This window comes from Myotis myotis, unplaced genomic scaffold (genome assembly GCF_014108235.1).
Source record: "Myotis myotis isolate mMyoMyo1 unplaced genomic scaffold, mMyoMyo1.p scaffold_m19_p_6, whole genome shotgun sequence".
Classification (NCBI taxonomy): Eukaryota; Metazoa; Chordata; class Mammalia; order Chiroptera; family Vespertilionidae; genus Myotis; species Myotis myotis.
In genome coordinates, this window is record NW_023416368.1 from 85381763 (window position 1) to 85397084 (window position 15322).

The 15322-nt window shown below is 53.2% G+C and overlaps 1 protein-coding gene across 5 annotated transcripts in view; it reads right to left on the reverse strand.

The window, feature by feature from the left end:
• The window catches only part of ELAVL3 (ELAV like RNA binding protein 3), an 18704-nt gene continuing 3382 nt past the window's right edge, over nucleotides 1-15322 (reverse strand). Inside the window, exons 2-9 of one of the 5 annotated variants that reach the window (XR_004968358.1) lie at nucleotides 10175-10394; nucleotides 9851-9954; nucleotides 5878-6031; nucleotides 5491-5716; nucleotides 4787-4825; nucleotides 2853-3372; nucleotides 2604-2699; nucleotides 1-1321 (exon numbers count right to left, since the gene is read on the reverse strand). Coding sequence is in view for 3 of the 5 variants with exons in the window: in XM_036314391.1 (XP_036170284.1) it covers nucleotides 3021-3372; nucleotides 4787-4825; nucleotides 5491-5716; nucleotides 5878-6031; nucleotides 9851-9954; nucleotides 10175-10394 (1095 nt within the window). In the remaining 2 variants the exon portion in view is untranslated. Of the gene's footprint in view, nucleotides 1322-2470; nucleotides 3373-4786; nucleotides 4826-5490; nucleotides 5717-5877; nucleotides 6032-9850; nucleotides 9955-10174; nucleotides 10395-15322 lie in introns of those variants that run through there. The other 4 variants (XR_004968357.1, XM_036314392.1, XM_036314393.1 and 1 more) reach the window with 4 other exon arrangements.

The following is a 15322-nucleotide window of genomic DNA, read 5'->3' on the forward strand; positions in this document are numbered from 1 at the left end:
AGATTCTGAACTTTTATTTTCTGGCATGAAAAGTACAAATAATTAAACAATTCCATGTAAAAGTCTGTTACCGCGGCCAGGCCTGTAATCCGGTAATAAATAGTCTAAATGCAACGCAAAGTGTTTTTTTGTCTTTTTTTTTTTTTTTTTTTTGCAGTTCTTTATCATCTCCAACATACGGACTGTCATGATGTGAAACCTTCCGAATAAATAACAGGATGAAGGGAGGGCTTGCGGGGCTGAGCCCCTCCCCAAGGGCCCTGCCCCTGCCCCCCAGGGACATGGAAGACCCCAGGCTCCTCCCCTGGGCCAGCTTCCTGGTAGGGGCTGGCTGGGCTGAGTTCTGTGTTTTAGAAAAAGAAGTGCACTCCCAGTCTGGGGGTAGCAGGGGCCTAGGCCTCAGTGTGGGGGGTTTGTGTGGGGAGGTGCCCTCTCCAGAACCCAGCACCCCCAGGTGGGGGACAAACCCAGCCCTTATTGCTCACGGATGCCCCCGGCACGCTGCCCACGTGTGCACACGTGTCCCTGCGTGCAGGGAGGGCAGAGGGGAGAAAGCCCCAAGAAACAGAGGGAGAGGGAGGGACCCGCGGGGGGCCTGCCCTGCTGGAGGGGAGCAGGGAGATCAGGACTTAAAACCACAAGAATAAATAGGTTCGTGTATCAAGAACAAGCTAGGGTTTTCACCAGCTAAATAGGACTGAAAAAATTCTCAAGACGAGCAAAAAGAATCCCATTGAGACCGGACGTCGCTGGCCAAGTGGGGGCCGCCCCGGAGAGCGCACACGCCCCACCGCTGCCACCGCTGCCGTTACTGTTATTAATAATTATTACTTTAATGATTCCACTTCCCCTTTATAAATAAATTAGGCATAACCACGTCTCAGCAAAACTTAAAGAAACAAAGAACATCGTGGTTCCTTTAAACTTGCAAACTGGATGAAGGAACAGAAACATACACAAATGTCCTTACAGGGCAACAAGAATAAATAGTTAACATAGCAATAAGTTAAAACTACAAGAAGCTAAATTCGGCAAAAAAGTACAAGAAAGTTAACTGGTGCCAGTTTATGTCTTTTTTTTTTTTTTTCTTTTTTTAAAATCTCTTCAGTGTTTTTTTTCTTCTTTTTTTTTTGTTTTTTGTTTTTCTCTTCTGTTTGTATTTTTTTGTTGCTTTTTAAATTTTTTCTTTTTGTTCCTTGCAGCAGAAGCTCCACAGACGTTTAATAACAAACACCAGGGAGGGTGGGGAGAGAGAGCTGGGCAGTCAGATGGGGCCATGGCCAGACACCAAAGCAGGACACCGGAGAAAGGTCAACTGAATCTAAAATCGGGGTTTGCAATTTTCAGTTCTGACTGGGCCCACTGCGAGGCGTGGGGGCTGCAGGGGCTCCCAGGGGCTCCCGCCTTGGGCTTCTGTTGGAATTTTTTGTTACAAAGAATGAAAACTAGGGGGATGGAAAGTCCAGACAGAAGCCAGGGCTGGGGCTTGGGATGGGAGCTGTGTCCACTGCCCTCACTCATCGGAAAGATGGAAAACCCCAACAAATTAAAAGGGGTGACGAGTGGGTGGGGAGGAAAAGCGGGGCTGGGCCCCTGGGCCTGACGGGGAGGCCCTCGGTCGGGGGAGGCTCGGGGCCTGGCCTCGCCCTCGGCCTCATGGGCCAGGGCCTGGGCCGGGGGGAGGCTCAGCCCCAGAGACGGCTCAGCCCCAGGGACAAGGGGTCCTTTGGCCTCAATTATTGGGGGGTGCTGCCTCCAGCCCACCATGATGCCAAAAGTGAACGAGGTATCGTGTGTCTGGATGCAGGATGCTGTGTGCACGCCTGTGTTCACGGGCGGCACGGACCACTGATGAGCCGGAGAGAGCTCTGCAGAGACCCTGGGGCAGGGGCGAGCGGGGCTGGGTGCCGGGAGGGCTGGGCGCCCGGGTCCGAGGGAACTGTGGGCGTGTCTGTGTGTTCCTGGGTGTTATGTCTGCGACTGGGTGTCTGGATTTGTGTCTCCAAATGTATGTCTCCACTTTCACGTATTCACGTGAGCGCAGGGAAATATTTGCACGTCCGCTGTCCACATTCACCTCTGTCCACGTCTGCCTGTGATACGTTTGTCCACGTCCGTGTCTGATCGCTCCACGTTCACAGGGCTCCCACTCCGGTCTCTGTGCGTCTCCGTGTCTGAGTCGGCCAGTTCCTGTGTGTCAGGGTTGTCTTGCGTCTGTTAGTGCTGTGTGTTCCTGTGGGGCGTGTGTCTCTGTGTGGCCCCTGGGCCCCGGCCCCAAGCCCTGCTTCCCGTCTTTGCCCCAGTTGGTAAACATAACCTGTCAAAATATTTTCTTTTTTTTTTTTTTTGGTCTTTTTTTGTGTGTTTTTTTTTTCAAGTTCAAGAATCCCCAGTAAAAATTCTCCACGAGGTCTTTTTCCCCTTTTTACAAAAATAGAGTTTTTCTCCCCCTCCCACCCACCCCCCTTTTTTTTCCATTTTGTTTGTTTCCAGCCCCTCACCCTGCTCCTCACAATGCACCGAGGGGGCCAGGATGCCCACACCCCTCATGTTTCGCTTTGTTGGGGATTTTTAAACCTGTCTCCTCCCCGCCTCAGGCTCACCTCAGCGTGGGGAGGCCTGGAGGGCAGGCACCCAGCACCCGCCCAAACCATCCTGTGCAGCTGGCTGGCGGTTGGGTGGGGGCACATCTCTGCTTTCTTTTCAGCCGAAAAAAGAAACAAAAACCATCTCCATGAACAAAACCAAGACGAGAGAGTGAACAGCCCAGCCTGGGGTAGGGGCAGGAGGACGGGGTGGGGGACCCCAGGCACCCCCCATTCCCTGCAGACCCTCCCAGCCCGAGTGCTCACCCTGAGGCTTCGCAGGGGTGTGGGCCTCGTGCCGTCCATGGTCTGCCTGCGCTGTCTCTCTCGGGCCCCTTCTCCCTCTCTCTCTCTCTCTCTCAATCTCTCTCTCTCTCTCTCTCTCTCTCTCTCTCTCTCTCTGCTGCCCGGGGAGGTGGGGAGGGCGGAGGTGGCTCAGGCCTTGTGCTGTTTGCTGGTCTTGAAGGACACCTGCAGCACACGCTCGCCCAGGCGGTAGCCATTGAGGCTGGCGATGGCCATGGCCGCCTCGTCGTAGTTGGTCATGGTGACAAAGCCGAAGCCCTTACACTTGTTGGTGGTGAAGTCGCGGATGACCTTGACGTTGGTGACCGCCCCGAAGGGCCCGAACAGCTGCCACAGCACGCTCTCGTCCGCCTCCGGAGACAGGTTGTACACGAAGATGCACCAGCCGGCGCCCGCGGCGCCCCCCGACAGGCCCACGCCCGCCAGGCCGCTCATGCCGTCGATGGCGATGGGCGAGAACCTGGCGATGAGCGACAGGGGACTACTTTGGGGGTCACGCGGGCTCTGCCCTGACCCCCGGCATGCCCCCGACCCGCGACCTCTGATGGGGCCTTGGCCCTGGGACTCTGGTGAGCCCTGCATTGTCCTGACCCTGCTGTGGCCTCCACCTGTAATCCCACCTTCAGCCCCATCCCCGTCTTCACCCTGACCTGTCCCTTCTCCTCACCTCTGGTCCTGCCCTGAGCCCTGAATCCTGACCCCATGACCTTTGGCCCTACTTGGTCCTTGGCTCTGTTGACCCTGACTACTTCCCCACACCCTGGGCACATCTTCCCACCCAGCTCCTGCCCTGGCTCCCTCTCTGACCCCATCCCGACCCTGCCACGTTGTCCCATGTGTCCTGCTGGCCGCCCAGAAGGGCAGCGCTGGGAGCCCAGGTGTGATGTGGCCATTTAGGCGCCTGCCCACTGCTATTCGGGGCTAAGCACACCGTCACCTCCTTCGGAGCCTCCTCTGAGCCATAAGGAGGCCACCTGCTCCCTGTCCCGCTCTGGCCGTTTCCTGGGTAAACTGTGTATTTGCTATCGGCTCCCTCTTCCCTAAAAGGTTTTGTTTTCTGTGGGGCCCCCGCCCAGAACAGGGCTTCGGACACAGTGGGCACCTGGTTCCACTCGACCGGGTGGGGCCGGAGCCTGAGCCATCCACTCTGAGCTTTTGGAACTAACTGCTCCCTCTCTCGCCCAGGCCATTCCTGCTGCCAGGAACTCGGCTTCCCCGCTATTGCCTCCGATGGCTGGGGCCCCTCTGGGTCCCATCACCCCCTCCACCTCCCTGGTCACTGTGCACCTGTCTCCTTTCCCACTAGACTAGATAATTAATAACAGTAACAATGATCTTCAGAGCAGCTACCTTTATTGAGCGCTCACTATGTGCCAAGCACTGTGCTCAATATCATTTCATCTCCATGGGGACCGAGTCTGGCGGGGCCACACCGGGGACCCAGCCACCAGCCAGGGCCAGTCCTCAGCGTGCACTCAGCAGCTCATGATGCAATAAATGCAGGACGTTCGCAGGGCCAGGGATGTGGACAATGTCATGGGGGCCCTCCTTGACCACAGGGCAAAAGGGGCAGATGTGACCCTCAGCAAGGACCACCAACAGTGCAGGTGGAACTCCCGCTGGACGTGGGCACCAGGGGGCGTGGCTGTGACCCGGGCAGCACTGCCCACCCCTCACTGGGCTGGAGGGCCCTGGGCCCAGATTCTATAGTAGCTCTCTGTGGGCATTTACTGGGCTCCACAGCCCCCGCATCTCCTAATGGGCACGCTACTCCCCGACAGTGCAGACAGGACTAAGCTGGCAGTCCTGGGGGGAGGTGGAGAGGTGTCCATCAGGGCAAGGGTCTGAGAGGGGACAGCGAGGGGCTGGGGGCAGTGGGGTGGGGGCACTGTTACCTCTTGACTCCATAGGCCATGTTGAGTAAGTTGTCCAGCCTGTGGAGCAGAAGGGGTGGTCACGGTGGCCTCCAGGCGCGTTCCCGGCTGTGATGCAGGCCGGCCAGCCTGCCCTCCCTGCCCCCACCCCGCAGGCCCACAGTGCCAGCCCTGCCCCCACCGCCTGCCCGGCTGGACACCGCCTGGCACGGACCGTGGTCACTCCGGCACCGCCTCTTGCCTGCCCTGCCACATCCTCACCCTCCCTCTCAGCCGCCCGCCACACCCTGTAGGGCTCAGGTCCCCAGACATGAAGGTTTGATCCCTTCACCACAATGGCTGGGCTGGGCAGTGACCATGCCTCTCTGAACTTCAGAGCCCCATCCATCGCCTGGGACAAGACAGGCTGCATTCTCACGGGGTTGCTGCGCAGGACAAAGGCGTGGGCCTGGCCTGCAGTACACACTCACGAAATGTGCATGAGGAAACGGAGGCAGACAGTGCGAGTCCCGTGCCAGAGCGGGCAGCTGGAGCTGGACCTGACCAGGTGACTCTAAACCTGCGCTCGCTGAGCACCTGCTGCTTGTAAGGGCCTGGCCTCACACCTGCAGGCCCCCACGCTGCCCTTCTGCTGCCCTCAGGGGCCCCAGCATGTGGGCCTGTGCTGGTGTCCCTAGCCCTGCAGGCCTGGGGTGCCCAGGACTGGGGGTGACAGGGGGGCTCACCGGAAGCGTTGTGTCTGATGGTGCAGGGGGCCTGCATAGCGCCGGGCCGATGACTGGTAAAGGTGCGTGAGCAGGGCCTGCCCCGTCTTCTGACTTGGGTTGTTGGCAAACTTGACCGTGATGGGCTCGGCTGCACCCAGCGGCTTCTGCCCATTCAGTCCTTTGATGGCCTCCTCGGCCTCAATCCTCTTGTCAAAGCGGATGAACCCCACACCCCGAGACACACCTGCAGGAAGCCAGGGTGTCACGAGGACCCGGCCTCCTCCCATGCGAGCCCCTCCTGCTCCCCTGACTCCCGCCCTGCCATTCCCCATTTCTCTGTTTTGGTCTCGCCTTGGTGCCTCCACCCAGCGCCCTCACCAGGTGCACCCTCCGCGGCGGCCTGACCTGTGACCTGGTCCACCAGGATCCGGGAAGTGATGATTCGACCGTATTGGGAGAAGAGCTGCTCCATTTCCTTCTGGCTCATGGTCTTGGGGAGCCCGCTGACATACAGGTTGGCATCCCGGATGGATGCAGAGCTGGGTCTGGCATAGGACACCTGGGGAGGGTCAGGCGACAGGTGTGAGGGGAAGACCCATTTCGCAGAAAGGGGGAGAGAGGCCCCGTCAGAACCACCACCGAGTCACAGAAACGCTTCATCTGTTCACTCAACAAATATCTCTTGAGGAGTCACCGTGGTTGTGGCCACCGGGACTTGGGGGGGAGGCCTGGCCATGGGCCTGTCTGCTTAGTGATGGGGGGACTTGACACCTGAGGTCAAAGGAGCCACACACCTGGGGTCCCATCTCCCTCAAGACCTCAGGGACTCTTGCATCCTAGCTCATGCCCTCACGCTGAACACCCCGTCAGTCAGCAACAATGCCTCCCACTCCCTTGTAAAGTGAGCCTGGGACACTGACCCTTGTTTTCCTGACTGCACTGGGCCCCTGAGTCACTCAGGTCTTTAGCCACCACCTCAAACCTGACGACTTGCAAATGTCTGTTCCCAGCACAAATCTGGCCCCTCCTCTCTACACCTGTGACACCTGCCTCCAGGCTCCCGACTCCCCCCAACTTGCCTGACTCTAATGGCAGCTCAGGACCCAGCCTCAGTTGTCTGTGATGCCTCTCTGACCTTCACACCCACATCTGATCCACCGTCAGTCCTGCTGACTTTACTTCTCATGATCCAGAATCTGTATACTTCCTCCTGCTTTGTTTTTTAAATCCTCACCCGAGGACATGCTTTTTAACAATTGATCTTAGAGTCTGGTTGATGTGGCTCAGTGGTTGAGCGCCGACCTAGGAACCAAGAGGTCATGGTTCGATTCCGGTCAGGGCTCATCCCCAGTAGGGGACGTGCGATCAATGATTCTCTCTCATCATTGATGTTTCTATCTCTCTCTCCCTCTCCCTTCCTCTCTGAAATCAATAAACATAGATTATTTTAAAAACTGATTTGAGAGAGAGGAAGAAACATCCATACGAGAATGAAACGTCGATTGGTTGCCTTTTGCATGCAGCCCAACCGGGGGTCAAGCCGCCACTTTTTGGTGTATGGGACGACACTCCAACTGAGCCACCCAGCAGGGCCTTCCTCCCACTTGCATCTCCCCGCTTTGGACCGGTATCCACCACTGCTAACCCTACCAGGACGTAGTCTTCTGCCCTGGTCCCCGCTCCGATCCCCACACAGCAGCCAGAGGGCACCATGACCATCTGAGCCAGGTCACCTCACTCCTCAGCTCAGAACATCCATGGCTCCCTTGCTCTTCGGAGTTCAAGTCCGCCCCATGGTCCGCAAGGCCATCTACCGCCTCGCCGCCAGCCTCATCTCCACCCGCTTCCCCCGTGTGTTCCAGTCACACAGGCCTCATCCTGTTCCCCAAACACCAGGCATGGTCCTGCCTCGCGGCCTTTGCATGGGCTGTTCCCTCTGCCTGGAACTCTCTTCCTTTGTCTTCTTCTCTAGGTCTCCGTTGAAATGTCCTACCCAGGTTACTTTCTCTCACAGCACTTCTCTTGGCATTAGACACATTTTAGTACAACCTCCTTGCGAATCAGACACACGTGAGCAGGATCCTTAGATTCGTGTCACTAATGGGTCCGGCCCAACAATGAAACTCTCTGCAGCTATTCAAAAAACGGGGGACGTGGATATTGATTTTCCTGAAACAGTGGTGAGTATTGTGAAGTGGAGGAAAGAAAAAGTCCATTTATAGAGCAGCGAGGATTGTGTGACCCCATCTCATTGTGTGTCTATCAATGTCCTGGGAACGTGGACCAGAGGGCCCACCCCCAGTGCTAACAGGGTGACCCATAGCTGGCGGGGGCAGGGAGTGCCGTGACTCCTCTCCCTTGATTTCTGCCGATATCTATATTTCTATTGCTTCTAAAATAACCTCAGGGAAGATAGGGGTCATTGTCAAGGGTCTGGTTTTTGTTTGAGGCTGTGAGTTGTGAGGGCTACTTCATTAGAAACAGCTAATTTAAAAACTAACAAAATGAATAAATTGGGCTGAGGGTGGATCAGGGTGAGGGTGCTCATGGGGTGGGGTGGGGGCATTCTAATGAATTGTGCACACCTGGGGTTCTCCAGAAAAAACCACCACAACAAAAAACAAACACATCAGCCCTGGCTAGTGTGGCTCAGTTGGTTGGGTGTCATCCCGTGCACCTAATGGTTGCATGGTTCGATCCCCAGTTGGGGGCGTGCAGAAGGCAGCCGATCAATGTTCCACTCTTGCATCACTGTTTCTCTCTCTCTCCCAAAAAAGGCAATCAAAAATCTTAAAAAAAAAAAAAAGGAAACACATCCGCTGCTATTATTTCTGTAATGATAACTAAAAATCACGCCCGCCATGTATTTTACAATTTTTACTCCCCCCACCACAGGTCTGTGAACTTTGAGGGGTGAGGACGGGTTGAGGACTTGTTGATGGGTTGAAGTTGGGTTGACCAGAAGAGGGGTCTGAGCTCCTGGTCAGGTGTCATCTGAGGAACAGAGTAGGTCCTTCCATCATGTGAGCTAACCTGGGTCTCCCCCCCTCCCCCCGCCAACTAGGACGGTGCCTGGCACACAGTGGGGGGCTGGAATTATTTTGGGCAGAATCTGCTGGAACACATAGGCTGACCATACAACACAGCCATTCTGGCAGACAGACAGACAGAAACACACACACACACACACACACACACACACACACACACAGGGCCAGTGTGCTAGCCAGTGTACAGGCAGAGGGTAACACAAGGCCTTGGCCACCTTCATGGCAACGCTGAGGATCTTGGATAAGGATAGAGTTGCACACGCCTGTCATACCACCGCGCCAGCCTATAGCATCACACGTGTTCCACCCTGAGTGGGGCACCGGTAGCCATAACCACACTTCACTGTGACATACAAACACTCCATCACAGCCAGACACACCCATGAGGCCCCACCAGGCCACAGCCGGAGTGGCAGTGTGAGACAAAGTGCCTGTCAAATAGGAAACGTCCCATAGACGCAGTAACACACCCGAAGTCTACAATAGCTGGGCCTATGTGACAGCCACTCACATCGCCACGGTGTCCAACAAACACCGTCTCACAGAGGGTCACACACACACATGGTCTTACAGCTCATTATAGAGTCCACCCTCATGCTTGGGGGCTTCGGGGTCTAGTTGGCAGAGAGAGAGAGCCATTAGGTCACGACCTTGCCCCACCCCAGGGAGAGGAAGAGATTCCCACACCTCTGTTTCCATGGCGAACTGGGGGCCAGATGGGTGCCCCACCGGCCCGCCTTCCCCCAGGGTTCAGGAGCAGATTTGTGGGGTGGAGCCCAGACACTCCAGGCAACCTAGAGAGAGGAGTTTCCATGGCAACCCCCCCAGGGAACCTGGGCTCCCAGGGTCCCAGCTGCAGCTGCTGAGAGGGGAGGTCGTGGGGGGAGGGGCATTGCACAAAGGTGGGGGAGTGGCCCGCCCCTAATCCCGCCCTCCCAGACCCTAATTAGGCTCCAGATGGCAGATGGATCCCCACCCTTCCCCCATTTCCCTAACAAAGGCAGGGAGGGGGCTGCCCACTGGACCCCTGTCATTCCCTCCTAGTGCCAGTTGGAGGGCACCTCTGTGAACCCCCACAGAATATGGGGGCTAATATTCTCCCCATTGACATGCGAGGAGACTGAGGTTCAGAGAGGCAAAGGCATTGGGCCCCGGGCTGGCTAACCAGAAAGCCTTGGGGGAGATTAAACCTCTCGGGGGGTGAGCGGGGAGGATGGATGGATGGCAGTGACAGGGTGGTCCTGTGGGCAGTGGAAAGGGGACATGGGGCAGTTGGGATGGGCACTAACGGGATAGGGGGACAGGCGGCAAGGGGACAGGGCACCCACCTTGATGGTCTTTGTCTGTAGTTTGAGGCCGTTGAGGGTGTTGATGGCTTTGTCTGCGTCGTTGGGGTCAGAGTAGTTCACAAACCCGTAGCCGAGGCTCTGCCCTGTGTGCAGGACCAGGTCCATGACCCACCGCCCTGCACCTGCCAGGATCCTCCCTGACCCAGGTGTGAGAGGCCGACCACCCCCTCCTCGTCCCCACCTGGGGTCACACCTGGCTCCTAGCCACACCTCAGAAATCTCCAGAGCACCACTGGCCCCATCACACCTGTCCTGGAGGCTACCACCTCCCCCGTCCATCTCCCCACCTGCCAGCAGCCACACCTGTGATCTTGTCCCGAACCAACTTGCAGGACTCAATGTCACCAATGCTGCCGAAGAGGCTCTTGAACTCATCCTGGGTCATGTTCTGGGGCAGGTAGTTGACGATGAGGTTGGTTTTGCTGTCATCAGTGGCTCCGTTTGTACCAAGGAGTGGCCCATTGGGCAGGGCCGGGCCGGCCGGGCCCCCTGCCACCTGAGACTCCATGGCCCCGAGTATCTGCTGGAGACAACAGGCCACACCCACTCACGGCCCAGTCCCCAGGAGACCAGGGGAGTGAGGAGGGGCTCGGAGGCGATGGATCACTCACGTCTGACATGGGCTTGAACATGGGGAGAGGGCGTCACATTATTCTAATAACCCCTTCCACTCCCTGAGCACCGAGCAAAGCACTTAACATATGGTTTTACTGTGAAAAAATTCCACATATAAATGCCATATATGGCTCTTTGTATATATGTTTCCCTGTTTGTCTAAAGCCAACCTATGTTTGAACACTTTTTTTAAAAATCCTCACCGGAGGATATTTTTCCATTGATTTTTAGAGAGAGTGGAAGAGAGACGGAAAGGCAGCTCGAAATATCAATGTGAGAGAAACACATCGATTGGTTGCCTCCTGCATGTGCCCGGACCAAGGCCTGGGCTGGGGAGGAGCCTGCAACCGAGGTACACGGCCTTGACCGGAACCAAACCCCGGACCCTTCGGTCTGCAGGCCGAGGCTCTATCCACTGACCCAAACTGGCTAGGCCTGTAATGAACACCTTTGTCTTCAGAATAAGAAATATAACATTTTTATTAGCTTTGCAGCCCTTTCTCACAAGTTTCTCCCTGCCCCTGTACTTTCCTTCTCCCACCGAAGGTAATTCCTATCCCAAATGTGTTGACATTTTGTGCATAAATTTCCTGCTAGGCATTTACACCCAGTTTTTCCTCTTTTTTTTTTAAAAAAAAATACATTTTATTAATTTTAAAGAGAGGACGGAAGAGGGGGAGAGGGAGAGAGAGGGAGGAGAGAGAACATCGACGGGAGAGACAAACATTAATCCACTGCCTCCTGCATCCTGCACCCTGACCAGCAATGGGACCAGGGACCCTCTGATGCACTGAATGACACTGAGCCACACCAGCCAGAGCACCCCCAGTTTTTCCACTAAGCTTTAAATATATATATACTGATTTCAGAGAGGAAGGGAGAGGGAGAAAGACAGAAACATGAATGATGAGAGAGAATCATTGATCGGCTGCCTCCTGCAGGTCCCCCTACTGGAGATGGAGCCTGCAACCTGGGCATGTGCCCTGACTGGGAATCCGTGACCTCCTAGTTCATAGGTCAACGCTCAAACACTGAGCCATGCCAGCTGGGATTAGCTTTTTTTTTTAAAAAAAGTATAAACTTAACACCCGCAAACAATGACAGTTTTATTTATCTCCAATCTGTTATTTATTTTTCTTGTCTTAGTGCAGGGGTTACAATGTGATAATATCTTCTTTATTTCTGATTTTAAAGGAAATGTTTTAAACATTTCACAGCTAAATATGACCTTTGCTGTAGTTTTTTTTTTTTTTTTTTTGTAAATGGCCTTTATCAGGTTAAGGATCTTTAATTTAATTTAATTTTTTTTATTTTTTATTTTTTTAAATATATTTTATTGATTTTTTACAGAGAGAAAGGGAGAGAGATAGAGAGTTAGAAACACCGATGAGAGAGGAATATCGATCAGCTGCCTCCTGCACATCTCCTACTGGGGATGTGCCCGCAACCCAGGTACATGCCCTTGACCGGAATCGAACCTGGGACCTTTCAGTCCGCAGGTCGACGCTCTATCCACTGAGTCAAACTGGTTTCGGCAAGGATCTTTAATTTTAAAAAATAAATGTTTAATTTTATTCCTAGTATCCGAACAATATATATTTTTAAATATAATGGATGTTAAAATAAATAAATAAATATAATGGATGTTAAATTTTACTGTTCTTTTCCTACATCTCTTTTTTTAAATTGAGATATAACTGACATATAAAATTATATTAGTTTCAGACATACAACATAATGACTTAATATTTGTATATATTGCAACATGATCTCCGCAGTAAGTCCAGTTAACATCCACCACCATCCATAGCTACAAATTTTTTTTTTTGTGATGAGAACTTTTAATACCTACTCTCTTAACAACTTTAAAATATATTCTACATCTATTTTATATCTAAGGCCCACATCAAGAACTTTAAAGCCACATCTGGGCCCAGAAGGGAAGAGTGCTGGATTGACGGGTGGTGTCTGTGATGGGCACGGGAAGGTAAAGTGGCCAGCATTCCGTAGGTCTTCTCTTACGACGCAGTTGGTGAATAGGTTGCCCGCCCCTGAAAACTCAAATTGATTGGCAGGGTCTTGCTAGATGAATTCAGTCAGCAGGTACACATCATCTCAGTCATCCCTGACCCAAAATACAATACTGTAATTGTTCCCAAATAGCATTCCCTCTATGCCAGGCAAAAAGCAAAGCCCTCTACAGGCAGTTTTTCTTTTCTTATTCACAACTGCCCTAAAAAGAGGAGGGTTTTATTCCCTCTGCTTAACATGTTATGGATTAAATGCTGTGCCCCCCCCCCCAATTCTATGTTGAAACCCTAACCCCCAAGGTGATATTTAGGGGTGGGGCCTTAGAGGTAATTAGGTCATGAAGATGGAGCCCGCATGCACGGGATTTGTGTGCTACACAAAGGGACAGGAGAGAGATGACTTCTCTCTACACCATGTGAGGACACAGCAAGACAGCTGTCTGCAAACCAGCAGGTGAGCTCTCACCAGGAACTGAATCCGCTGGCACCTTGAAATTGGACTACCCAGCCTCCAGAGCTAGGAGAAATAAATGTTTGTGTTTAAGCCACACAGTTTATGCCATGTTTTTATAGCGATCTGAGCTAAGACAACAGATAAAGAAAGTGAGCATCGCCCTAGCCGGTTTGGCTCAGTGAATAGAGTGTTGGTCTGCGGACTAAAGGGTCCCGGGTTCAATTCCGGTCAAGGGCATATGCCCAGGTTGCGGGCTCGATCCCCAGTAGGGGGCGTGCAGGAGCAGCCAATCAATGACTCCCTCCCATCATTGATGCCTCTCTCTCTCTCTTCCTCTCTGAAACCAATAAAAATATATTAGAAAGAAAGCGGGCATCAGTGATGTTTGGAAAATTACCGAAGGCCCTGCAGCCTATAAGTGATGGAGCGGGAGGCGGGGTTTGCACATGGGCCTTTCTGATCCAGAGTCTGTGTTTCCAAACCCACTGCCAACCTAGCGCTGCTCTAACACTTCCCAGCTGCGTCCTCAGGTATGCCACTATGGCTTCTGAGCCTCTTCTCTGCTTCGCCAAAAACTTCAAATGACTGTCCCAGCGGCTTGGGAAGGATCTAAGCTACATGTGGGTGCGGCTGGAAAGCATTCTGGGGCCAGTTAGCCATGTCTGCCACCCATGCCTCATGATCCTGCTATTAATAATCATCCCGCTCCACAGAGCGTCTACCATGTGTTAAGCACTGTGTGATGCACTTCAAGGCATCATTTCATTTATTTCTCTCAACCATTCTTTTTCCCTTTATTGATTTTTAGAGAGAGAGGAAGGCAGAGGGATAGAGACAGAGAAACATCGATCCCATAGACACAGACAATTAGGTGGTGAAAGCCTGGGACAGGGTGCGGGGATGGCTGGAAGGGGTTAATGGCGGGGGGGGGGGGGGGTCGTATGTAATACTTTCAACAATAAAGATTTTTTAAAAAAAGAAACATCGATTGGCTGCCTCCTGCACACCCCCTACTGGGGATCCAGCCTGCAACCCCTGCCCCCGCATGTGCCCGGACCTGGAATCAAACCAGTGACCTCCTGGTTCATGGGTCAATGCCCAATTGCTGAGCCAGGCTCTCAACAAGTTTGAAAGACAGCAACACATTCTCCATCTTACAAGCACGGAAGCTGAGCTCAGAGGTGTTGAGTGATATAAATGGGGGACTCCATTTCAAACTTCCTTGTGTCAGACTTCAGAGCTGTTTTTTAAAAATATATCTTTTTATTGATTTCAGAGAGGAATGGAGAGCAAGAGAGAGACAGAAACATCAGATGAGAGAGAGTCATAGATCAGCTGCCTCCTGCACGTCCCACACTGGGGATTGAGCCGGCAACCCAGGCATGTGCCCTGGCCGGGAGTCAAACCCTAACCTCCTGGTTCATAGGTCGATGCTCAACCACTGGGCCACGCCAGCCGGCTTCAAAGCTGTTTTTAATGATTGTGGCCAATCCAGTGGGGCGGCTCTGCCACCTGGGAACTGTGTGTCCTCAGGGATCATCTTAGCTCTTCTTTGGGCCTCTCCTTCCTTTCCATTGATTCTTATTAAAAAAGGGTGGCACAGAAGATCGAGCCCTCTGAATCTCCAGGGGGCTGAGATTGGCTGCCTGGGGCTGCTGGGAGGATTATTCTGAAGCCACATCTGGGCTGAACAGGAACACATACTGGGGTGATTAGCAATGTCTGCCATAGGCACCGGGAGTAAACAGTGACACACACTCCATGGACCTGCATCCCGCTTCCTAACATTAACACTTTACGAATAACATGGCCATGTATCGAGTGCCTGTTATGTGCCAGACAAAATTCTTTGTGAGAATTTCCATGCAATTTTCCCAATGTTGAATGTTAGGGGACTCTTTCTTCATGTAACAGATGAGGAAACAGCATCAGTGAAGGGATAGGACTTGTCCAAGGTTGGACAGCAGGCAAATGATGGACCAAGAATTCAAATCCAGGGTTTGAACTCCAGAGCCCACTTTCCTAATGAAAAGGCCAATAATAGTAAAAATAATAACGTAAAGTGAAGCTGAGCACCCACTCTCTGCCACGCCCGGGCATCACTACATAGAAATCCGCTGTGTAGGCTGCATTTACTACTCATTCAATTCAACAAATATTTACTGGGTGCCACCTGCTGCCCCCCCCCCCTCCTCACTGTGTGTCCTCTGACACTCACATTGCCTCTCTGGACCTCTGTCCCTCCACTAAAGGAACGGAGGTCCCCGTGTCTGGAGATAGATTCTGAATTTCTGCCCTGGCTCAGTGAGACAGGGTTCTGCAATCAGTTGATAATGCCTATGGGAGCTGGAT